General features: G+C 39.7%; 1 protein-coding gene across 10 annotated transcripts in view; it reads right to left on the bottom strand.

The window, feature by feature from the left end:
• KLHL13 (kelch like family member 13) overlaps positions 1 to 21320 on the bottom strand; it is an 88860-nt gene that overhangs the window by 28954 nt on the left and 38586 nt on the right. Inside the window, exons 1-2 of one of the 10 annotated variants that reach the window (XM_075435455.1) lie at positions 8461 to 8550; positions 7856 to 7968 (exon numbers count right to left, since the gene is read on the bottom strand). The exons of 7 other annotated variants lie outside the window; for them this stretch is intronic. In XM_075435455.1, the coding sequence (XP_075291570.1) occupies positions 7856 to 7953 (98 nt within the window). In that variant the 5' untranslated portion in view covers positions 7954 to 7968; positions 8461 to 8550. Of the gene's footprint in view, positions 1 to 7855; positions 8201 to 8460; positions 8829 to 21320 lie in introns of those variants that run through there. 2 more of the 10 variants (XM_009941467.2, XM_009941466.2) reach the window with 2 other exon arrangements.

The following is a 21320-nucleotide window of genomic DNA, read 5'->3' as shown; positions in this document are numbered from 1 at the left end:
AACATCAGAGTAGGCATCATGCCTCTTTTCTTTTCTTATTACTACCGCAAGTCCCACGCTATCTGTTTTTCCTGAACAGTATAAAGGCTGTATTTTTAACAGATAAACTAGAGGCTGGTAACGTAACCAGAAACACTTAGCATTTCTCAGGTTACTGCATTTCTTAAAAACCTTGGCTTCATGCTGTTCATTTGAAAGGGGCCACCCCAACCAGAAGTTTGCAAGCCTGTACCTCAAGTGAATTAACACTGCATTTTAACTACCATGGGTGCGATTTTCAAAAGTAGCTACAGCAGCTAATGCAGAATACTGCTCACCTTGGGCAATGCTCTGACATTCATATTCGAGTCTTCCACTTTTTACACCTGACCTTGTTTATAGATAAGAAGAGCAGCAGTAAGAGCAGAACATTAAAACATTTGTTTAGTAACTTGACAGTAAGCTCTTCTAAATTTCCACTCCAGGAGAAAGGCATAAAATAAAGCTTTCTTAAATCAAAAACCAAACAGATATCCCGATAGCCATTTGCCACCTTCCCTCTAAACCACAGGTGTTCTGCAAAAGGAGAGCAGAAAATCAGGCTCTCCATAGCAGAGCAAACCAGTGAGAAGCGGCACTTCACTTTGGCGTGGCTCTGGCCAAGGGCAGCAGGCGAGGAGGACACAGGCCTTCCAAATCCCCAAAAGCAGCAGAAGACAATGCTCATTTCTGGCCACATGCTGACAGGCAGCAGGCCGAGGTAGGTAGGTCTCCAACTTTAACAGCTGTTTGGCCACAGTTACGGCACGAGATGCTCACTGAAGTGACCACCTTAAGAAGGTGTCTAAAAGGGAAATTAAGTATGGAAGCACCGTGGCCCGAGCAGCTCTGCAAGCCCGACCACCACAGGCAGCAAGGCCACAAGGGGAACACCATGCACAAACTGCCCTGAAGGACACAGACCCCAAACCTTGCTCAACCAGAGTCAGGCTCAACATAACTACTTAGCAGCAAAGCTTTGGAGGCTAGTGCATAGAAGTCAAGCCTCTAACCCCCCTCTGGTCTTAAACACACAATCACCATCTTGACCATAAGTTTCTGCCCAAGCACACCAGCCCATGATGTAAACAGAAACAAAAGAAAGCTACTGGAAACACTCAAGACTGAAGACAAGATCGCCGTTCCAAACACCAGTGGATCTGGGCGGAAAGGGCGACATTAGAGAAACGAGGATATTCCCAACATCACTTGAATCTTTCTGTATCACTTCTAGTAAGGCCACACTGAAACCACACCCAGCACAAAGTCAGGGCCCACAAAGCCAGCAGAAGAGGACTGAGCAACATCATCAACTCTTTCGGTGTGATTTCCGAAGGATACGCACACAGAAAATATTCTCCTCAAAATTCCTTCTTAAACAGCTAAACTATCAGAGGTCTCAAGCTGTCTGCAGCATAATTACAGCCCGCTGGTTAATTCAAATTTGTTTTCCACAGAAACAAAGCAATATTTGGCTCAGTCATTGCTATAAAGCTTTTGTTCCTAGCAGTATTTAGTCTCTCTGGGATCCCTGGTATCACATCCACATTTATCTGTTTGACAAAGGGTTTACATTCATTGAGACATTTGTAGCTTAAATTTGCAGACTCGGATTGTTTAATGATGCTAAATTAGAAACAGTTCTCTAATGACTTTTTGCCAAAGTTGGTGTTAGTCTATTGATTCCTAGGATTTAAAACAGAAAAAAGCAAAGCAAATACGTATGCTTTGTAGCTTTTCTACAGAAGCAGAACTACTTTATTTCCTTGACGTTTAAAAAAGGTAAAATAGAACAGTCACTCAGAGGTTTCAATTTAGGCTGGACTGACGCGGCACATCCTATTCTCTGCCTTTTATATTTGGTCTTCAGTGTTCAAAGGGCAACTCATAATTTTAGCTAGACAACATAATACTTCCCATGCATTACTTAAAAACATTCTGCATGCACCAGCAGATTACAGTTCTGCCTGATGTGTCTTTAAATTCAGTTTTCATATGCACAGAAATTAAGTTTGCAGAATGGTTCCTTAGAGACAAAAACCTCTATATGTCTAAGGTGGCACCTGCACATTCAAGATTTGGTCATAGAACATACATCCCACTGTATTCCTGCAGCAGATTTCGGAACAACACCTTTCCAGAGCGTTGGGGTTTTTCCCTGTATACTATAAAGAGTAAGTTTGATAGCTTAAAAGCCAGCAAAAAAAGTAAACGAGATTCTAATGTTAGAGTTTGGTAATTAACCCCTGCTTTTTCCGCTGCCTAGGTCTGTTCCACCATTCCTCTCACTTTGCCACTTCTCACAGTTGTTTTCGCATTCCTTGATTACAATCTCCCACAGCGAATGCAGGGGGGGGTTTAATTACTTCAAATCATGAAAAATTTTCCCCTTACATTATACAGAGTTTAAGCATGTCAGATAACAGGTGTGGGCGACTTGTCGATCCCATGGAAAAACACCCATATTTTTGCAACAATCTCCATCCCTGCTGGACAAAATATTACAGCAATAATATGCATGTGCACTTCCACTTTAGTCTTATAGCTACACATTATTACACTACAATTCCCACTATTACCATTTAGAACAAGCAACTATTATTTTAAATCCCCAATATTCACCAAGGACTTTATGAAAACCCGTAGGCTTCCCCATCCAAACTTCAACAGAAAATACTGCATAACACTAGAACAGCCATTGAGTAGAAAGTGATTGGACAAGACCTTTCCACAAAAAATGGAATAATGGCAAAAATGACAAAGTGGCAGAACTGACATTCTGGCAGAATAGACCAAGTAACACATTCAAGACAATTCGATAAAGATGTTTTAGCATGTCACATTATAACGTCAATATTGCAACATCATGCTATATACGGAGGAGAATGAAACTGAGGACATGTAAGCCACAGCATCACCTATAAAGGTCTGCCCAGAAACAGCACTAGTGCTGGGAAACTTCGCAACAACCAGGTTTGGTTTGAATTCCTTGATTTTGCCAGTTTATTACTGCAATGAAATTTCACATTTCAAATGCAGAACAATCTATTGAAATAACTATTCTTTAAAAAACAAAAGTAAGGTCAACAGGCATAAATGAGAACTCTATATACAAAATTACTGGGATTAAAAGCAATCTTCTATTTACAAGCTATAAGCCCTTTCTGTTCCTCACCCACCCTATATATCTGTTTATTTGTCAGATTAGTTTGAAAAAAATATTTGGGGTGACCTTCACATTGACTTTCAACCTGTTGAAATTTGAAATATCTAGGAAGTAATTGCTTCAAATGGAAATGTTGCTAAGACAGGTAAGTCTGTGTTGTTGTGAATACTGCGTAGTTTATTAAATGCTCAATAGCCCAACAAAAGGGTTTATTTACTAAAAATGACCAGTGAAGGCGGCAGACACAGATAAGGTGGTGTCACAGAAAAGAACTGCCTAATACAGATGGTCCAATGAATTGTGCACACACACCTTTTCCCATTTAAGTATATACCATTGTACAGCCTAAATTTAAAGATCTCATTGTAGACCAAATCACAGATCTGAAAGGAGACACAAGAACATTAACCCATATAACCTACACAAGCAGCTAAAACTAACACTGCTTACTCCAGAATATTAAGAATTTATTCTACCTTCTGCACAGTAATTCATTTCTACTACTGCAAAGCATTTCCTATCGGACAAATTTCACAACATGACTCAGGATAGACAGACTGCTGCAAACCCTTTGATAATAACATATTTAGAATACCACATCTGTTTATATCTCCTAACGTTTGCCAGCTGTTTATGAACACATGCAAATGGTAGTTTCCATTTAAAATCTCAACACACTACTCCATGTACAAGGACAGAAGTCACTAACTTTACAAACGGATTATTCTGCATTAAGGGTTTTTTTTTTTTTTACTTATTTTGCTTATTTCTAAACATGGCCTGTTGGAGACTAAAATCACTTAACAGAACACTTAACTTTTCAGAAAACAGCTAACAATCATTCTCACATGACATAGGATTATGGAATATTTACAATATTTACAATATTACATATAATATTATGGTATTTTTACAATAGTATTTTTGCATTATTGAATTCTTTGTAGATGTCCATAACAGTATTTCAATCTCCTGTGTTTCCACAAACATTTCTTCCATTCAGGTTAGTGAAAGATGTGCACAACTCTGGCAAACAATATAAATGACATTGCTAGTGTGAATAAGAAAGAATTTTCCTCCTAGTTCTTAATGTGTGAGATGATGTGACCCGTGCACAATAATCGGGACACATATTCCTTTACACCTCAAAGCTGTTTATATATAACCAAATCTGAACTTTTCCTCACCCTCTCTGAAGCAGAGCTTCAATTCTTAACCTCTGCTTATGCCAGTCACTATTTTTTTGTTTGTTTTTAACGTGTGGCCATCAATACATAGCTATGATGCCAAGGAATACCACTTGTCTAATTTGGTATTATTCACTTTGTGCTTTCCTCTGATTCACTTGCTGAAACTGCTCACCGGCCCACATAATACACAAAGTCACCTAGGTCTATCCCCACTTAGTCAACACAACCACAAATATGAGCTCAATTTCACTAGCAGAGCTTAAACTTGCTGTAATTGCTTTCCCACTCCTTTTGACAAAAGGAATCTATATTCTAAAGCCCAACACTGTAAGCGTCATGGAAGAAAATGTAAAGCAGCTTGACAAAGGCATGCGCACGCACACATTCCTAACTCCTGCACTAAGCCAGGCTGCGTTACACCTACACAAAGCAGTCACATGCCAGTGCTCCAATTCTAATACTGTCTAATTTTCCCTATGCTATGTCACTGGATCTCTGTGTCAACCTGGGGGAAAGCTCAAGCTACTCTGGACCAGTTCCACCAAAAGTCAGAGGATATCTGCATTTCCCTTCAGAGGGACACTTTGTCCTCCATGTAAAAATTTACCTCTTGCAGCCAGAATACCCTGAAAATATGCCTAATAAATAAGTGGTGGGAAACAAAGCCGCCAGTCACAAGGCAGCGACTCAATGCTGCTCCTTTCCCATTGCCAGGAAAGCAGTATCAGACCCAACAAAACCAGCAGGCTTCCCAGTAACTAGTCATCAGCCCAACTTCAGCAGGTCCTTTATTCCATGTACAACCCGACCACAAGTTCCCTGCAGCAGAGGACTCTCCGGGACAAGCTCTTTGTACTCACTCATCACCTTGGGTACCACAGGGAACTTTTCACGCTGCGACTGCAGCAGAACTGCCCCCGGCACACAGCCCGCAGGACAGCGAACTGCTCCACAGTGGTACTTTGTGCGTAGATGCCTGCTTCATCCACGAAGTCAAACTTATCTGTAATCGCCAGGCTCGGCATTTCAGTACAGGGAAACTAAGGCAGAGCTCAGGCACTGGGTACACAGACCAAATAAAACACTATCTATGTGTCCTGACAAACGGTTTACCTCCAGATAAGTCCTAATCAGGATGAAGCTTTGAAAGTCAAGGTCAACTTTACTAGAACCCGAAAAATTCAAATTTAAAGTATCCAAAAAAAAAAAAAAAAAAAAAAAAAAAAAAAAAAAAAAATCAACTTTAAGAGATCTCTACTTTACATTCCAAATTACACTACAAACCTATTTTATAAGATTAAGATGTCAAGTATTAAAGGGATTAAAAGCTCAATTATACCTTTGTATACTCTAGATCCAAAGTATCAAGTATAGAAGCGTTCATCTGTGAATTCAAAAGTTTTATGGTCATTTATTTCACATCAATAAGTGTTCCATTTTGCATGCCACTTATTCCTGAACCTTTTACCTGAAACGTAAGCCTTTTGCCAGTGTGCAGAGTATTACTTATGAAAGAAAACTTATAAATATGAATGTGAAAAAATCAGCTCACACAAAACAGTAGCAAATTTACTGTAATCTCTGCAATGACGATTATTCATTCCAACACATATTTTACTGACCAACCTAAATTACAAGGGGTTATTTATCAGTTTATATATACTGTCTAATCAAATAGGTACCATTTTGTAATGTTTCGCTTTCTTTATAATAAAGTATATGAATAATTTTAATGTTAGATCTAAGAGTCCTGCTAATGTCAGAACTGTGTGCCAGTAATGTCTCCATAAACATCGGGATACACTGACTCACTATAAAAAGATGATTAATGCCACTGATCGCTTATTTCTCATGCTCCAGATAAGCTCAGCATCATATAGTTAAGCATGATCACTAAACCTGTTCACATCCTTTTAACACACCAAGATAATCAGCTACATGATCCCCCTCACAAGAGCTGGAGCATACACACAGTTGGATTAGCAATTTAAAGGCGACACACAAAAGAAATGCTCAGTTTTAGCAGGAGATAGATCAGACTGGGCTATTTCTGATTTTTCTTGCATCTAATAAGCACTATAGTTCAAAAAAAAAGATAATATAAAACACTAAAGACACTGTTTCCCCAAATAGGTTGAAGAGCCTCACAACTTTTTTTATCATTATACTTTCTTGTATTTCATCATATTTTCTTAAAAGTCATCATAAATAGCAATTTATTAGAAACAGCTTTTTTCTGACAGCCTTAAACATATTTGATGCATTCAGTGAGTGAAAAGGCTGAAGCAATTCCATGAAAATTAATCTCAAAATCGGAGCGTGCACAGCACAGGTTCTATACAGCCAGGTTAGCTCCTCAGACCCCAGCATTTCTGATTGAGAACAATAGTGACCACGCAGACAGCGCTGTATTGTTTCAGCTCCACTGCTTATCAATGCAGTTCTCAGCAACAATCAAAAAAAGACGACATTTAGAGGACCTGTAAATACCTATTTCTTACAGCACATCCCTATAGCAGCTGGAGCAAAAGCCTACCTGCAAAAAGACAATACAAGCTTAAAAGTACAAATATTGTAGATATTAGCCCAGAATACTATTGCAAAGTGATAGTCTTTATAGTAATTTCCAGATAGGGAGGTCACCTACACTGCTACTTGTGCATGTTAAAGCAACTCTTCCTCATTTTCCGAAGAGCTGCTTCCTTAAATAAAGGCAGAAGCAATTCAGTACCCCACCTTGGTTTTATTTCACAGAAGGAAAAAAAGCCGCCTATATATGCTAACACAGAACTCACAGCAACAAAAAGGTGAACAAAAGCTCCATTCAGATTTGGAAAGACAAAGGCATATTGTTTCCATGTGTATGAAAATACTCTCTCTTAGGTGAAGCTACTTTACATGGACAAACTACCTAACTATGTAAGTATTCTGATATGACTGATTTATATTTCTCTTTTGAGCTTTTATTGTCACTTTGCAACAAGACATTCCATTTGCATTAAGGCTAACACTTTCAAGAATAAAGCAAGACCAAAGCAGGATGATTTCTTTCATACAAGAACTTACACGAACAAAAGTGCAGTACAATACAGCAGGTGATTCCATGTTTAATTTCCAAGTGTAATAGTCAGGAGAAGGAAATCTTAGCATATACACTACATAGAAAGCCTGCCTCAAAGCTTAGCTTGTCAGTTCAAGATCAGCTCTACAAATTAACAGCAACACGAACTTTTCAAATGAACATACACGATATTATTATGACTATGGCTTAATCTGCACAATTTCTCTACGTTTCAACAAAGAGGGAAAGACTCGACACAACATCCATCATGAAACATCCAGGATAAAGTCTGGGGGTTCTACACAGAAAACAAGGTAAAAATCTGAGTGCCAAAGTCATTTAATATATAACAGGGTATTTTGCCACAGGGTAGTCTCACGAAAGCAATCCCACCTTATTATCCTCATTTCTCTCACTTACATGTATGCTGGAGAAAGTGGCGATGACCTGGATGTTTTAAGCACAGGAACTGGGAATTTCCAGATAGCAGGAGAGCTCGTTTTCCATTTCAATGGCATGTTGTCACCACGGTACTACAATAACAGTAAACAGCGTTTCCATAACAGACTACCAACTAGGACTTCCATTCCACACACTACTGACACAGCAGTGGCTGCTGCTAAGAGCAAGGAAATGATTCTGCCAATGCCCTTAAACCGATGCTTCCAATCTGTAAAACAGGGCTGCAAGGTATCTCCTTTTAAATCCTGCTGTCCCCTAAAGCAATATGATGATTCTATCCTTCCAACTCAACAATAGTGCCACCTCGTTAGGGAAGCGCTGACTGCAGTATATGTTTAAAAAAAAAAAAAAAAAAAAAAAAAAAAGACTGCACTGTGCACACCAGCACAATGCAGTTTTATTTCATAAAAGCAACTAATTTTTAAAGAACTGTTTCTGACGCTATTGTTCTACCTTAACAGGGACACTGCAGCACTGTACTATATTCTCTTCCTATTAACCTCATTTCTGACCAATGGAAGCAGAAAAAAAAATGGGTTTCATATAAAAATGAAACAACATACCTACTCAGAATACACTTGTCATCCTCTGAACATTCTTCTTTTGAGCTGCAACAATACAAATGGGATATAAATCTCAGCATAGCCTTAGGCCACGGCTAATAGAGATCAGTGACTAAATTCAGCAGCCTGTTTTCCTCCTGTGCAAGCTCTGACCAAACAATACAAGAATGCCATTATGGAAAAAGCCCATTGCAAAAATCAGTCCTTCTAATCCATAGCTAGGAAGACAAAATAAAGCACAAATCGCTGCAGGTTTCTGCATGCTCTTCTAACAGCTTCTGGTTCAGGATGCTCTCATTTTCCTATTCTCTTTTCCAAGGAGGATGAGCAAAATCTCATGCATTTTACAACATGCTATGGGAACACAAATACCACTCTGTCTTCTGCAGCAGAGAGGCAGAGTAGCACGCTGTTAATAGCGGTCCTTGTAGGGATGCTATCAACAATCTAATCCTGAACGCCCCCCCCAGCAGCTCACGAACTGCCTGCAGAACCACCGAAGCAGACGGTCACGCAGGTGTCCATCAGGGACCACTCTGCAGCTCTGTGCTCTGCTTGGTGACCTCCCGGGGCTGACAGCAGCGGGGAGTTTAGAGGGCAAGCTATTAAAAAGGGACCAGAGAATTTCATAGCAAATATGCATCAGCAGAGCAGGTTTCTAGGGAAAATAAGGTAGAGCTTCAACTAGACTGACACCCTTACAAGAAAAAAAAAATAAATTAAAAAATCACTTTTAATGTATTACCACAGTAGACCAGAACAACACTGTTTAAAATGTTTATACTACAGATTTCAGAATAGTCTTTGTACAGCACGACAAATCTTTGTTCATCAGGACAGCTTAATCCTATCACAAAAAAGCCAACACCCCGTCATGCTACTCAGCAATAAAGAATAGAACCAGGAGCAAAATTTCTGTATGTTTTACTAACATTTAATAACACACTGATAGGGTTTTCATAATGGCGAAACCAACATTGTTAAGTTTATGTTTGGGATGAAATCACCGGGGAAAAATTGCTGCTTCTGATCATTATTATTGAAAATGTTTGCCCAAAATAGTTTTGGGCATTTGAAGCTGTTACCATAACCACAGGCAAGGAACTAAAATAACCCAGGATGATCAGAGCCAAGGACTAATTCAAACCCAGATGCACCTATCCAACAAACAACTGAGGAGCTCTCTCTCACTTCTTTGAAAAAGTTCTAAATTACACATGAGCAGCATTAACGCAAGCAACAGATTTCACAGAAAGGGCTATTTTAATGCTGAACAGACATTTGCTGTGTGGGACAACAGTGTTTATATGCTATAAATATTAAGAAACACTAGCCCTGCAGAGAGCAAGTATGCAGTTTTAGCATAAAGAAGTCTTACTTTCAGCAAGAGAATTCATGCATTTACATGCCAACAGCCATGCCTGTCTGCACACACTGTAAATACTGCACGCAACAGTCTCATACATACACATAACCTCAGACTACCAGATCATGCCTTCTCTGCACTGAAGGTCTAAAAGTTGAAAGATATGTTAGACAGCAGCTATTACAACCACAGAGAAAAACATGATGATTTTGAATTCATACACTCAGTTTTTGCCTTTGCACTTGCCATTATACAGAAACTGTCTTAAAATACGGTAAGTGAATGCCGTTACTCCCTTCATGTTCAGTGCACAGCCAGGGCAACCAACTGGTAACTGCTTCTGAAGTCTGCATCTTCCTGCTCTGTCAGCCCCAAGGAGCTGACTACACATTTTATTAATAGCAGCATTACTAATATAGAAGAATGAGGCTAAGGACAGTCAATGGACCACTTTTTCAAAAGCAACTCTTGAAATATCCTTTTGACCAGTAAAACAAAAGGCAACTCAAGCCACAGAGTCATTCCCAAGCACTGACTGGCATTTAAGTCAACCAACGCACATCCAGAACGCAGAGTTACTTCCCACTTCTGACCCCAACAAGACCATTCACCCCACAGGGCATCATCAGTGCTCTAATACGTGCTCTCCTTTGGGTGCTTCTGTTCCCATTTATTTTTCCATTTAATTTACAAGCAACTTAATTAAAACCTTTACAAAGAAACCAGTAACAGTAAATATTTTTCTAAAGTGTATGAATCCCAAGCACTTCCCAGCTTAATCGCCTAATGTCCAGCACACGCCACTTCATCAAACAGCAAATGTACAAAATATGGAATTGAAAGCAGCAGCAGTGCCACGTACTCTAAAAATAGGCAAATGCTTTTCACTTGCAAAATAAGAACCACGTGAGATATGAATCACCTATCTGCACATAAGGAGAAAAAAAATAAATCAAATACCATTTTCTTCCTGACAGTCACAAATTGGTTGCGTATTCCCAGTGAAAAGATTACCTAAATGTATTCTGTGCATTACATAAAGTATTCCTAAGAGAACAGAAAATCACAGTATAGCTTTCTGTTATTTTAATTAAGACTTCAAAATAACAGTTTAGTTATAGATTTAAAAATATGGGTAAAATAACCTGATCTCCTGGAGTGCATTGTGCCCACTGAATATACTACATTTTCTGTTCTCACATTACATTGCTTTGCCACTCGTCCCCAAATTAACTGCTACTGAAGGCCAAAAGCAGCATTATGGCTCTGTGCAGAATCCTGCTTGCTGAGGAAACAGCTATTCCTAGACAAGTGCTACGAAAACAGACCCAACACGGGAGACCCAACACGGGAGACCCAACACGGGAGACCCAACACGGGAGACCCAACACGGGAGACCCAACACGGGAGACCCAACACGGGAGACCCAACACGGGAGACCCAACACGGGAGACCCAACACGGGAGACCCAACACGGGAGACCCAACACGGGAGACCCAACACGGGAGACCCGCTTTTCTTTAAGTTTAAAACTCTTTCAGATGCTGAAGTCCCACAATAACTGCAAAGATTAAACAGCTTATGGGGACCATTCAAGGGGCATGTTTTCTGTATTCTTCTCACAACCAAGTTCACATTCAAGATGAAAAGCATCTACCATTTATAACTTGCTTAAAGTTATATTCTACTCATTATCTGACTCGCACATCTTTCATTCTGTATACAGAAGATGAGAAAGATGCAGTCTCTGGGTTTTAAGCAATTACTTCCATGCTAGTATTTCCAAACCCACACTGAGAAGACTGACAGCAAAGTAACTGACAGAGTATCAAGCACTTCTGCAGAAAACTCCTCCATGAAGTAACTGAACAGGTGGCGTAAGAAGAAAAAAAGAAAAGAAAGAGACGAAAGGCAAGATCCCAAGCTGCCATTTTACACCCCTGAGCTGTTAGCAAGGCCAGAAGGGATTGACTCAGGCTGTACAGTAACACAGCTCTGATCTCACAAAAAGCAGGCACATAGAAGAGCGCTTAAAGGAGCCAGGCATTTCTCAACTGTCTTCCTCCGCCCCCCCACCCCAGATCCTTCTTCACTATTGACCAAGAAGCACAATTTGGCTCCCGACGAGGGGAGCAGGCACACAGCACCATACTCCCCAAGCACATGAACGAACCACGCACAGGACCACCCCCTGCAAGCAGCCTGATCACAGCATCTTCTCCCCTGCAAGCTCTCCCTCATCATCAAGGTAGGACCTCAGCTAAAACCGCTTCCCTTGCGACCCTCTGCCTTTTTCTTACGATAACCCCTCCTCTCCTTTGAGCAACTTGAACGCTAAGCTGTTACCATGTTTTTCGCACACACTGCCTGTCAATACATATGCCTTCGCTGCCTTTTACCTGCCTTATGAAACACAAGTTCTCCTCTTACAGCCCAGCACGGTTACATTTCTGGGGCATGTATCCTTCCAACAAAACTTTTAAACTGTATGTGCATATCACGTAAGACTTTCCCTCGTGGTTTTTCAAAGAAGAAAAGGTCACAGATGGAAAATCGTCTCAGAGCCCAGTGGCAACATAAAACTACACTAGTCTGAAAATATTTATTGTTAGCCTTGGAATGCCACATGAATTTTGTAGGAAAACTAAGCAGAGTATAAGTTAACTTCTAGACGTGACACTGGATTTTCATCAGTTTGCACAGATTGAGTTTAACTTCTTTTTTCAGTCCTTAACCTATTAAAAACAAAACTGAAAAACATTTGCTCAGTCAAGTGATTTGCTGTGGTTAAAAGATTTGCCATTCCACTCTAACAAGCTGCTTACCTTCCTCTCCTTTTATTCATCTACCAAGTATCAGAGGAACCACAAGCACTCAGTAGCAATAGGGTTATGCTATGGGGAAACTGTCTCAAGTCTTGCAAACCCTTTCTAGCATGACCTGCAAAGTCTTCTGCGCTTCCAGAACCCCAGGCTTCTGTTAGCCTCGCAGAAAGAAAAATGTTCAAAGTTACAGTGACTGTGTGATTTACATCTCCTCCTGTTTCCATCCAGAAATGTAGACAGGTCTAAATATCTGTCTCAACAATATTATGTTTTTTAACATTAGACTGTTTCCTACGGATAAATTGTTTGTTTGTATAAGAAAAGATGCCAAACTCCACAACACAAAAAAATAGGTTAAAATAGTGGTGGTAAGACCAACAACCATCTTCAGACTTTTGAGATTCTTTTCCCCAACACTTCTGTTCTAAAAATTCATTGATACAAAGCCATGTTTCCATTTTTAAATGGATACATGGTATTAAATGATAAAACCTCTGGTTTATGATATTAGCACTGGCAAAGCTCGCTCAAAACTGAAGGCAGAAACTCAGTTTCACCTTGGAAGGAACTGCTCTGATCTTCTGCATATCTTGCAACTACCAGCCTGCTGAGCTGATGCATACTACGACACAAGACCATCTTGATACAGAAGAAAATAAAACTGAACCCTCCAAATCCAGTAAAATATTCACAAAGCCATGGAGCTCAAACACAACAACCATTTCAACATCAAATCATTTCAGCATTTTAAATATGGCTGTAAAGGCACAAGCCTAGAAACTGAATGGGAGCAAATAAGGATGCGTAACAGTTCTCTTCAGAATCCCTAAAAAACTGACAGTGTGACAGTTTAATTGGCTTTCTTGTTCAGCTCTACCCCCTTCACATGGATGCTTCTCATGCCTCTACCTCTGGCTTTTCAATCTATTAAACTGCAGCTGTCATAATTACTGGAAGAGAATAATTAAAAGATGGTGTTGCAGTATTGCCCTATATGAGTCAGTTAATTAATACAATTTATTTGACCATATATCATGAAAATATTCATACCAAAATTCATATGAAGGGAAAGCAAATCTCTGCCTAAAGCGGAACCCAAAGGAAACCAGTGCAGTTACGTTTGCAGCTCCCTCACAGCAACACTGCAACATTCCCCAAATATTGAAATACAGAACAAAAATGGCAATATGGAACTGGCAATACTTTTATTGAAATTACAACTTTTCTAGAAAGGTCAAAGATCTACCTTGCCAAGAAACAGTCTTACAATTAAAGTTTAAGTAACTTAAGGAATAAGCTTTAAAATGGCTGAAGACAGTTCTGAGAATGACACATGTACTTTGACTTACTATCTGCTATGTTGTCCTTAAGAAATTTTTTTTATATAACAGGGTAGAAAAGCCCTTAAACACCAGATATAAGTTACAGCACCTTTTGAAGCAATTGCACTGTAGACATCAAGATGCACACAGCCTCATAAAATGGAACAGAGCTGCTTACGAAATAGTTACTATCAAATATATTTAACTTTTAAATTGGGCTGACTGCTCAAGGAACAAGGAATAATCATAAATTGTAAAGCATACAGAAGTGAGATAAACTAGGTTTGTAGCCAGCCCCTCCTGCTGTCAAAATCCTGTGAGCAATACAGGTTCCTGTCTCTATAGCAATATGTGTAGAGCCATTCCTGAAACAGGAAAAAAAAATCTCCAAATCTTTAAATATTAAGTTAAGCAGTCAGGGCATGTACCACATGTTTAACAAGAAGTACTGCAGTTTGCCATCCACCCACTCAGCATTTTTTCCTGTACAAATGAGGAAACTGCTGCAGTAACATTTTAGGATGCCTCATTTCAGAGACAATTGTTTTTAAACATACATATGCATAATATATATATGCATGTATTTGTATATATAGCATATGTATATATACACACTATATATATATGCATTATATATAAACACACATTATTTTTTTAGATATATACATGAGAAATATATATTACCCTGCATCTGACACAGCCACTTCCCCTTCCCTCCCAGACATCTCAGTCAGGAAAGATTCAAGTTCTCACATGTTCTTTCAGACTACCAAAATGTACGTTCTTCAACAAACCAACGAGGTTGTAGCAGCTGGCTGACTGAAAAGCAATCACCTCAAGTAATGAATTTCTCTATTACATACATTCTTCAAAAACCCACAACCCTGGTCCTTGCAAGTATCATTCATTAACGAGAAAAATACCTGGATACCCTAAGTATGAAATTTCTGAAATTATTCAGCAACAGTAAACAGTTAAGAAAACCCACACCATTTCCTATCAGGCCACAATCAGATATTTTTAAATAATTTTTAAAAGCGTAACTTTGCGTAAATCTTAAGCCAGCTTCCCAGAAACTCACAGGAAAGGGGGGACACACAAGAAATGAAACCTAATCACTGTAGTATTCACACTTTTAATATTTAGAAGAGTTAATTTATTAAAGTATTAAATTCCTTTTCTGGTATATTTTGTAACTCCACAGTCTCAGAAATATCTCAAAACCATTCCTAAGTGTGTGTTTCTGGCCGTGACAGTAGTTTTTCTTTCAGGCCACTTATGGATGCCCTGCATTTTCTTGTGTGCACTCTTGAAGATGGCTTTGCTCTAAAACTGAGCTAAGATTTCTAGCAAGAAACCACTTCCAGAAGTCAAGATGCACTGCTAAGTTGACGACAACCTACAGGTTATAACATGGACAAAAAAATAAAATTCAGCTTTGCTTAGGCAAACTACTCTTACATAAAAGGCATTAGATAAAATAAGGTCTTAAAACACTTAGTAGGAGGTAAAACCAAAGTGAGTTAATGAACATTTTCAACTTTTGATCTAAGTCCATGTACTCTGCTGACAACATACTAAGAAGAAGCGCTTTTGAATTAACACCAATTTATTCAGAGAACTGTGCTCATGTTCCCCAGGTGATTATATTTAATAAATCACCACAGAAATCTGAATGCACAGTCACAGCAGCCAGATGGACCCTGCTGAAAATAATTGGTCTGAAGCAACAGTTATTTTTATTAGGTCAAACTGTGAACTACAAAGGATTTATTTCTAAACAACTTCTCCACAGCTGTTATGGTCTGTTGGCCACACAATTTATTTTGGTAAAGTATGCCTAAACACATTTACACATCTGACTCATGTGATGCAAATATATTAAACAATTTAGTAATTAAAAGGAGGCTAGGACTGAGCACCAGTCACTAACAACTTCAGTATCTCCTGCGCCACAGGCAGCAAACTGCAAATGACAGTAGTCATGTGTGGATTAAAGTATTTTTTAAATATTTTAAGTTTGTCGGCTTTTTCTTTCCTTCTTCCAGTATTTACATGGAATCTGTTAGTCATTTTGCATTCCCTAAATCTTATTGTCTTTATCCACTGGAGTTTTTGTGGTCCTGCATACCTACGCCAAGCAGTCCCTACTGAAAAGGGCAGGCGTGGGGAGGCAAGAATAAAGCAGATTAATCACTACTATTATTGTGTGTTTCTGTAATGCCTCCATTTCTTTAAAAGACAAAAGATTAACTTTTTCTGAGCACAGGAATTCCCACTGCATGGTCAGCTCTGACGTACCCAGTCTGCTAACCCGCAATCGACAGAATTTCCAACGTGGGCAGCCTGACATCTTTATCTGAAGGCAAGAGTCCCTCGGGGAAGACTCTGACAGAGAACAAGGTTGAAAAGGTTTCAAGGAAGATCCTCATGCTTCAAGTCCAGGTTGTCAGCAATCGCTGTGTGCAACCTGGGAGCCAACAAGCAGCAGGAACACGTCTTCTAGTAGAAGACCTGAAGCTACTGCCCCATGCTGCACAGAGTCATTTCACTGCCGCTGACTGGATTCGTTTCAGAAGTCACAAAAAATATGATACTTACAGAGATTCAATCAAATCAATTATTTGCCATCACCTAGTCTTAAGCATGTTAGATACAAATTTTTACGAAATAGCCACTTGAAGTTCAGCTTGCCTTCACACACAAAGGCATGTGAAAAGCTTACGCAGCAAAAAGTTCAGTTCCAATTTTATCACCAACATTAGTATTTCCCCTGTTTGGTGTGAAAAAAAATAAATGTATAATTCCTCTACACTAGATAAGGAGATTCCAGTCCACAGATCATTCCAAATAAATGCCATGAGATCAGGTGGAATTAGTACCGAAGCTGGAACAGCTGAATGGGCCACGTGGGACAAAGGGAGTCTTGTACTAAACCTCCCCAATTTAAATTTCTTCAAATTTTTTTGCCTAAAAGCCAGAGACAATCAGGAATCAGCTCCTCCTGTTTGACAAAGGCAGGTGTAGCCCAAAGGCTCCTTCCCAAAAGGCTATGTGGGGGACCTCCCTGGTGTGCTTGCTCAGGATCCTCCCCTCCCAGTAACTCAGGCCGGTGATACCCTCCACGCTGCCTGCTGCCCCAGGGAAAGCAACATCAAGGAACCGGGTCTCCTGTTTTGACGCTCTCTCATTCCCAACAGCAGCAGTGAAAATTGACAAAACCAGATAGTTTTCACAGGTTCTTTTGCTTGGGAGGCGGCCAGGAGCAAAGGCACTGAAGATGTGCATTCGCAGCTCAGGGAAGATTTATACGTCAACCATATGCGTAAGCATGCTTGCAGTCCAAAGAGCATTTAATTGTGTAATTGCAAGCTTCCTGCAGAGTTGGATACTACCTCTTCAGAAGCTACCTGTTCAGCTTGTATAGCAAAAAGAGGTTTTCTGTAAATTCCCACTGTCAAGCGTTGTTATACAAAGGACCCAAACGGCACAGCCTTCAACACTCAGCTGAACGGGCGCGTAGGGAGGGTGTACGATCAGTAAGTGTGCTCATGCCATAGAATAAGCACAATCGGACTGGTTATTAAGCCTTAAAAAAACCTCAATAAAACAAACATGAGACTTTCAAAACGCATACCTTGCTTACATTTAGATTTTTCCAGAAGACAAAAAAAAGAATGATCACAAAAATAACGCTTCCTATTCAATAGTTCCTGTTCTCTGAAATACATCATTATATTTTATTTCTATTTCACCAAATGTCAAAATTCCTGCCTCATGATTAAATTCTAGAAAGAAAATCACAAACTGCTTTCTTCTCGAGCATCTATGAGAATATAAATTTAAAGAAAACCAGACGTTTCCTAGGCAAAATTTCAAAACACACAAGTCATTTCATTCAAGTTTGTTATGGCAGGCAAACGTACAGAATGCTAATCTTACTTGGATTTTTAAAAACTATAAAACAGTTAAACCAAAGAGCATAAAGTCTCCTGATTATAAACGCTTATTTCATTAAATTTTCAGGAATATTTTGTAACACAGTAGACTGCCACACTGAACTTCAAACACCTGGCTCCAAAGGAAAACTGAGGTTCAGCGCTTTCAGCAATTTCCATGTCGGGGGTTACACAGGTCCTGCCGGAGGACATTGTACCAGCACTACTGCTCGCTCCAGGCAGTTATACACCTTTATAGCAGTGTGCATGTGACCGCATCACCTCACCCTGGCAAACCGCCCTACGGAAATGCAGAACTGAGGGGAGGAAAAAACCCAAACAGCCAAGCTGCGAGATGAAGAGGGCTGCACAGAGGTGGGTCCAAGGGCTGAGCCCAGATGACAGCGACCAGGAGCAGAGCTGCACCCCTTCCACCCGCCCCCGCGGCAGTTCAGTCAGCAAAAAAGGAGTCCAACAGCTCTGAAAAAAACGCTAGACTTCTATGCAAAACAGTCATATCGCTCTCATCTGGGCTGCAGTGGTGAACCACAGCAGGCTCGGCAGAGACCACATTGGGGGGGGGGGGGGGGGGGGGGGGGGGGGAAGAAAAAAAACAGATGAGCATGTGGAGAGGTCCTTGGGGTGAAATGGCATTGCATAGCTGTGATTCTTGTTCAGGCTTTTTGTGTGTCAGCTAAACAAGAAGAATTTGTATTTCAGCTCCTCCTGCAGCCAACTGCTTTTCTACAGCTGAAAATCTCTTTTTGATGCAAACATATACAACGTCAAACAACTGTGATACCCGAGCTGGGACAAGCCTTTCTCTGAACTAGCATTTACAATAAAACAGTTGTAATTCAGGTCTTTGCCTGCCAGAGGGAGCCGAAGGAAAGAAAAAAAATTCTCCATATATCTCGATACTTCAAAAGTTTGGGGTTTATTCTACACCAATTAATTTAACTATTCAGATAAAAAAAGGTGTTAACGCAAAAATCAACCCCAGCTGTGTCCGGAACACAGCAGTCACAGCCTCATCTCACACAGGGCATCCCTGCACCAACACCCCCACTACCAAAACCTTGCCAATTATGCCCAAAACTCCCACTCTACAAATAAGTCCCCCTGGATCTCTGAGTGGAAACAATACCTACTTTTAAGGTATATTTAAGTACTTTTTGATCCACACCATAGTGGACACGACTGTGCCAGAGACAGGCTTCTCTAAGAAGTAAAGCATCAAATAAGATGGTATCTAATGTGTTATTACATAAACTTCTCATTAAATGCATGGCAGCAGATTTTAATTTAAATGTTTATCAGTCTTTTTTGCACACTCTTTCCACTTACTGCTTCTAACACTTAACATTGGTACACCTATAAATCAGCGTGTGGTTAGAGTTGCTACTGCATAAAACTATCATTTATAAGTTACTATATTAATAATTTATTCTGGTATAGCACCAGCTAACCTGAAGAGCTTAAAACAGGTAGGGATTGTTCTTGTTTTGCAAACTGGTAAAGTATCTCAACAACGTGTTCATGGGAAACCGGGATTCTGTAAAACAGCTTACAAAAGAATTCCACCGCACCAGATGGACAACCCCTTCTTTCCATACTGCATTTCAGTTAAACTACTTCCAACTTCAAAAACTTCAGATATAAAAGCCAGCAAGAATCCCACCAGAGCTTTCACATTTCGAAAAAGAGCAGAGTAAGTATACCTTTAAATAGCTCCCTTAAATATGAAGGGCTAAACTGAGCCAGCTTTCCTTAAAAATTTGACCAATGGCTTTAAAAGAAGTTTAGTAGCATGCTGCGCATTTCTTGCAATCAAAACACTCTTAGGAAAATCAGTTATGCCACCTCCTGGTATTCATAAGAACTACTCCACAAGACAAACACTCATTTTCATAAATTTCCATCTGAAATGGAAAAAACAACAGCATAACCAGAAATCTGACTTCACGTAGGACACTGATGCAAAACATGACTTTTTTTTTTTAAGCTTCAGTTGATTTGTATAACCTTATTAGCTTGGACTAGCTTGTGTCCAGCCTTAAAGTTCCTAAGCCTGTACTACCTGCTGACAAACGCAGCACCATTCCCCCGCGTTACCTGGTTTGAGATATGAGCTGTTCTGCTCTTTGCCCCATCTCACCAGCTATAGGAAGGGAACTGGAAAAGGCAGAGCAAAAAGGATGAGCAAACTTGTGAAATGGCTTCTGTACAAGGAACAACTTGTAGATTGGATTTAACAGCATAGAAGGCAGATAGGCAAGAAGAAATACCTTAAGCGTCTATAGTGCCACAAAAAGCACGGTACAGGTGTACGGGGAGGCATTATTCACCAGCTCCCCAACATCATGAAGAGAAAGCTTCACATGAAACTAGCAGATGTCTAGTGAAAAACAATAGAGGAAATATCTTCACATAACATGCTTCAGCTATCACACCATCAGCTTTTCAGCAACCTTTTCTTCTTACGACATAGATTCACAGCAGCAATTGTGAAAAGTAGTAAAAAAACTTAACTGGTTTGAGAGACATGGTAGGTGATTCTGCTTGAGTCACAAACAAGGCCAGCAAACTTTGTCACGTCACCTCCCAGTACCAAAACATCATTAATACTACAGTAGGACAAATGTATGGATATGCAAGAACAACTATAGACACGCTTCCTTCTGTATTATACCTGGATCTATGCAATATAATCTGTACTGCTAAGCGCACAAGGAAGGATGAATTTAAGCTATAACTTCATTGCAAGACATTTTTTATAATTTCCAAGCTAAGCCTCCAATATAAAACCATTTATAGATGACAAATTTCCACCAACAATTTCTCAGGCAGAAAAAGCAGTGCATCTTCAGTGAGGGAAGAAAGAAGGCATAGAATTAGGTATGAAAAGAACATTAATAAATTACATGGATAACTGACTCCAAGTGTGTCAACTCTGACGCTCCACTGTTCCTCACAAGACCAACATCTAGCAATTCTCCAGCCTTAGACAATCTTTGACCCACAAATTAGATACTTCTGGCTGCAATTTTCCACCATAACTTTGAACTACATAATTTTAACTACTTTCAATTGAATTTAAAATGTAATTAGGAATTTTGGTGTAGGTATCAGATAAGCCCCAAACCATGCCCAGGTACTTATGTACAAGTAGCAAAACCAACGTAAGACACAGCTGCAATACAAGGACACCTATAAGCATCCCCACCTGCTCATCACACCTTCCCACAAACCTCTGAATATTCTTTCAGCTATATATCTTCAGCTCTTTGCAGTACGTGTCCCATTGTACAATCATTTTCTGGATCTCTAAACAAAGCAAAATTTATGTTGAACAAAGATGTGCTCTAACATGTTCTTACAATTAAGGTTTTTTACTCATTCTTAAGTC

Source organism: Opisthocomus hoazin, chromosome 14, assembly GCF_030867145.1.
Source record: "Opisthocomus hoazin isolate bOpiHoa1 chromosome 14, bOpiHoa1.hap1, whole genome shotgun sequence".
Lineage (NCBI taxonomy): Eukaryota > Metazoa > Chordata > Aves > Opisthocomiformes > Opisthocomidae > Opisthocomus > Opisthocomus hoazin.
Note: the sequence above shows the minus strand (reverse complement) of the source record. Positions and strands in the feature narration are given on the sequence as shown.